At 41.2% G+C, this 5,127-nt stretch overlaps 1 protein-coding gene across 1 annotated transcript; it reads right to left on the minus strand.

The window, feature by feature from the left end:
• Positions 1 to 1,090: 1,090 nt before the first annotated feature.
• cnr1 (cannabinoid receptor 1) lies at positions 1,091 to 4,650 on the minus strand. The gene is made up of 2 exons (XM_023999464.2): positions 4,355 to 4,650; positions 1,091 to 2,852 (listed from the first exon to the last, which is right to left on the minus strand). The coding sequence occupies exon 2, from the start codon at positions 2,800 to 2,802 to the stop codon at positions 1,396 to 1,398; it is 1,407 nt and encodes a 468-aa protein (XP_023855232.1). The 5' UTR covers positions 2,803 to 2,852; positions 4,355 to 4,650; the 3' UTR covers positions 1,091 to 1,395.
• Between the last annotated feature and the right edge of the window lie 477 nt (positions 4,651 to 5,127).

Below are 5,127 nucleotides of genomic sequence, written 5' to 3' on the forward strand. Positions count from 1 at the left end.
TTGTCAGCTAACGAATGAAAGGCTTGCTTTTGATAAGAATGAACTGCAGTCAACCTAAAAACTGACAGACAGGCTATCTTCTTGTTTTGTTGATCTAAAAGCTGTGCTGTATGTCTACTCTAGGGTAGCTTTTGTGATCTCCTCAAATGTCAAAAGAATCCTAATCAACAGTACTAAGTTATGTTTATGGTAACACTGACACAATTTGATGAGGTGTTGAACAGAAGGTAGATTTTTTTAACATCAAGTTGTAAGGTTATTCACAACTGTACTGAATTCAATTAAATCCACTTAAAAGTCATCTGAATTCAATCCATTGCATGTAGTTCTATGATTATTATGGTAGTGTGGTCAGCACACTGCAACCAGATTTAAATGTTTATGACCTGTGCTTAAGCTTTAGCCATACAATACATTGTTGCGTTGACAAACTGTTTTAAAGACAGACTCATAATTAAATCACTTTTTGGAACTGCATTGTATGTAACACTGTACAATTGTTTGGTATACATTCATTTTTATTGAAAACATACCACTATAGCCAAGAGTAGAGACAAAGATATGAAAGGCAGAATACCTTATAATGACATTGTAGATTTTTGACTTAGTGAACACATCTCACAAGTATTTAAAGCAGATTAGCTTATTATGGCTTCAAATGGCACATTTATTTCATTAAATTGAAGACTGTGGTTTTCAGATTCATCCAGCTTCTATATGAAAGATGACTCAAACAGTCAAGGGAGCTGTCTACACAGAGTCAGGTCAGATTTTATTTCCTGTTAGTTATTTCTGTATAAAATAAATAAACAAACTCAGACAGGTATAAAAAGAAAATACAAAGGCAACAGTTCCTCTGTCGCTTTATGGATCCTACATGTCTTAAGTAAATTAAAATTAAAGTTAGACCCTTATGTAAATAAAATGGAACTCTTCACACAACACTGTATATTTGTACATAATGCCTGGACAAAGCCAATGCCTGTTCTGGCTTCTCAAAGCCTAAATGATTTATCTTCTTTATGGAACACATATTGACATCTTGATAACATATTAAAACCTACTTCTAATCAAAAACTTAATTAGCCCATTATCCCATGAATGAATATATCATTGGTTCAGAACCTGAATTCACAGTACAAAAATATGCTAAGCCTTCTACTGTTTGATCATCATGAAGTCTATGGCCAACAGTCCCCATCCACTGTCTTCATCACCTTTAAAAATCTATTTGGCACTTAGGCACTGGAACACTATACTGGCACACCTCATGAACGTAAAACAATTAAGTAATGAACCGCTGAAGCATTTAGCTATGTGTGTAATTCATTACATCCTGTGGAAGGTCCATCCCCATCTCGTGACGCAATATCGCTGTGACATGATGATGACCAGCTAGACAGCTTCTGCAGATGTCTCAGTGGAGACAGACATGGTCACTTTGGCTATTTTCACAGTGGTCTTCACACAGCTCTCTGCAGCCCTGTTGGCAGCAATGTGCCTGTTCTGGCAGTCAGACTCCAGGCTATTGTCCAGCTGCTGGGCACTGCCCCGGCACGCCTGGCATGAGTTTAGGAAGGCGTGTCGCATGTCCTTGCTCCTCAGGGCGTAAATTATTGGATTGACGGTTGAGTTGAGCAGACAGAGCATGCTGGCGAAAGCAAACACTGTCTTAATATCGTCATCCATCTTCCAAAACAGGTCGTAGACCATGATGGCCAGCACAGGGCCCCAGCAGATGACCAGCACCACCAGGATGAGGACCAGTGTCTTGGCCAGGCGGATGTCCATGCGCGTCTGCTCAGGGCGCATGGTCTGCGACTTAGTCCCATCCGCCGAGTACACCACCAGGCTCTTCTGGGAGGTGCGGCTCAGCATGCGCACGGCGTGGTGATGGGCCTTCCACAGGATGTACATGTAGGCGTAGATGATGAAGAAGACGAGCACACTAGTCACCCCGATCCAGAACATCAGGTACTTCTCGTCGATAAGCGGAAAGATGTCTGAGCAGACCGAGTTGAGCTGCTTGCAGTTCCAGCCCAGCAGAGGGAGCACTGCGAAGACAATGGAGATAGTCCACATCACGCAGAAGGCGATGACAGCCTTGGTCCGCGTGACGATGCGCCTGTAGGCCAGGGGCCTGTGGATGGAGATGTAGCGATCTATAGCAGTGAGAAACAAGCTTCCCACAGAGGCTGTGAATGAGGCGGTGACTCCACCCAGCTTGAAGAGGAACACATTGGGGCTGTCCTTTCTGTGGAACACATGGAAGTCCAGAAAGCTGTAGACGAAGATGACGCTGCCCAGCAGGTCGGCCACAGCCAGGCTGCCTATGAAGTGGTAGGAGGGGCGGCAGCGCAGGGTGCGGGATTGGAGTATCACACAGAGCACGATAAGGTTCTCCAACACCGTGAAGGTGCCCAGGGTGAGTGACATCACCGCCACAGCCAGCTGCTGGCTAGGGGTAAGGATCATGAAGCATTCCATGTCCATGAAGTTCTCCCCACACTGGATTCCGGTTCCCTCATCTCCAAAACCACTCCGGTTGCCAAACAGGTCTGTGGCATTGGTAGGGAAGAATGGAATACCTTTGAGGATGAGTTCCTCATCTCCAGGCACTTTGTCTGGGAAAGAGTTACTGAGGAAAGCAGAGAGAGGCTTCTGGACGGACAATCCACCCTTAGTGAAGTCAGCGTTGATGGTGGTGTCATCATAGCTGGCATCGTTGGAGCCCAGGTACTGCAGTCCAGATGTTATAGTCCGGAAGGTGGTGTCAGCCACACCATCTAGCACAGACTTCATGACTGGGCCTGAGAGGTGAACACTGCGGTTTAAGATGATTCCTGGTTAACCTATGAAATGATGAGAGAAAAATTTGTGGACAGACATAATTATGCTTTTCTTTTTGTTCTTTGGATCCCCATTAGCTTTTGCAGAGGCAGCAGCTATCTTGCTGGGGTCCACAAAAAACACAAAACATGACAAGTAACAAAACACTGGTGCACTAATAGACAAGGACAGTCACACAAATAAAAAATACCACCATATACAAACAATAAATAAAACAATAACAAATAAAATAATAATACAAACAATACAACCTCAAAAAATGGTGTGTGTCTGTGTGTGTCTGTGTGTGTCCCCTGACAGTCCCCGCCGTTCCATGAGATGTTGTTTAAACTTTTTGTAAAGGTAGTTTTGCTTATTGCTTGAGTAATTGGAGATGGAAGGGAGTTCCATGCGATCAAGGCTCTGAATAATACTGTGCATTGCCGTGAATTCTTTTTGGACTTGGGGACTGTGAAGAGACCCCTGGTGGCATGTCTTGTGGGGTATGTATGGGTGTCTGAGCTGAATGTTATTTGATGCTCTTTTATGACAGTTTAACTAGCATTGAATGGCACTGAATCACATATTCCGTGGCCAAAATTAAACCATGTCTTAGATTGGGTTTTTCTCACAATGCTTGAATGAGCAAAATCATCAGGGTGTTTTAACTACAACCTGCTATATCTCATTCTATAAATTATATTACATTATAATTATCTAAGGATAATCATTAGCCTGAGGGGCAGCCTTCTTTAAAATAAATGTTGATAGAGTATGCTAACCATTAGGGATGGGCAAAGGATGGGCAAAGGATAAGCCATTGCCCTGCATGTCACACAGAGAGAAAATTCCACTCCTGTCAGATAACTCATGTGCAACAGGAGACGGTCGATTTTGTTCATGTTTGAATACATGAGATCACTGAACACGGCTCCTGTTATACGTTCCATTTACTGTTCTTTTGTGCCATCGTTCTCATGCTTAGTAGTCGCCATAGGATGGTGCACACAGATGCAGTCATACCGAAGCTGATGGGGTATACTGTTATCTAAAAGTGAATAAAATAACATTGATTTAAATTTTACTAAATGTATTTCAAGAGTCCTAAATTCATGATCTTAACTTTTAACTGCATTTACAATTTCACAATATTAGACTAATAGGCTAAATGCCCTACTTTGTAAACGTTAGTTTCACTTTCACCACTATAGGCTTCCCTTAAATTGGTTATTGTTCTTTCAATGGGTTTCACCTTTTATTTTTCAAATTAATTATAGATCTACTATTCAATGCCATTGTATAGGCTTTGTTAACGTTTAGGTTAATGTGTTGATGTCAATACAAATGTAGGCTATAATAGCGTTTTTGTACTGTGAAATGAATGAGAGTCCTGAATTAGGACACATTGGCCTAAATAATTTATAAATCGCAATACATTTAATTATACATGACGCTGTAATTTGGGGGAAATTATTCCCTATTGAATTAAAACGGTAAATGAAATACAACAAAACCATGTATTTACCTTCACATTGCTCGCCCAGGTGTAGACTTCCCTCCAACCAAACTGTCTCCAATCATTAATCCAACCTTGACGCGCTGTACCTGACTAAATAAATATAAATTTAATCATCAAAACAAGGAAAGGTAAAAACATTTAACATTTTATAGAAACTATATTTATATAAGTATATAAGTGGTTATTTATTGGTTTATAAGGTTTCTTGATGGGCGCTAATTTCCTTTGGCATCCGCGCTCTCATGTGCGCCCTTCGCACTGGTCTAAAGTTCTGGTTGCTGCGATGTCTGAGTTTTTTTTTTGTATGTGCGTATTTATGAAGCATCGCTTTAGAAAGCCACATCACGTGCTATGAAACGCGCTATCCATAGATTTCTATAATCAAGTGCAGGGATTGTGGTGCCGTCAAGTGCAAGAACAAGGGAGCATGCAGACACAATAAAAACACGGATTTAGTCCCCAAACCCCATGCATTTGGACAAAAGGACAGCTGCACATAGCCTACTGTTACTGGTTCAGTGCATTATGGCTCAAATAGGTTCACTTACAGATAGGCTTTGTATAAGACAATCAGTCATTTTCACATAATTTCACTGTCATTGATTTGTCATAATGAAAAACGACATTTACAATATTCTTGAAATTTAACTTGGTTGATCTGGTAAACTATTGTTCATTACTATCTTTATCGAATGAAAATCTTGGATTAAACAAGCTAATTGTGAATCCCACCAGTGATTGATCTGTTGGGTGTTTTAAAGACAGTGGAACACACTGCA

This window comes from Salvelinus sp. IW2-2015, linkage group LG14, assembly GCF_002910315.2.
Source record: "Salvelinus sp. IW2-2015 linkage group LG14, ASM291031v2, whole genome shotgun sequence".
In the NCBI taxonomy this organism is placed as follows: domain Eukaryota; kingdom Metazoa; phylum Chordata; class Actinopteri; order Salmoniformes; family Salmonidae; genus Salvelinus; species Salvelinus sp. IW2-2015.

What these genes read in the sequence shown, in the direction of transcription:
- cnr1 (XM_023999464.2), bottom strand. Translation starts at nt 2,802, where the DNA reads ATGAAGTCTGTGCTAGATGGTGTGGCTGACACCACCTTCCGGACTATA.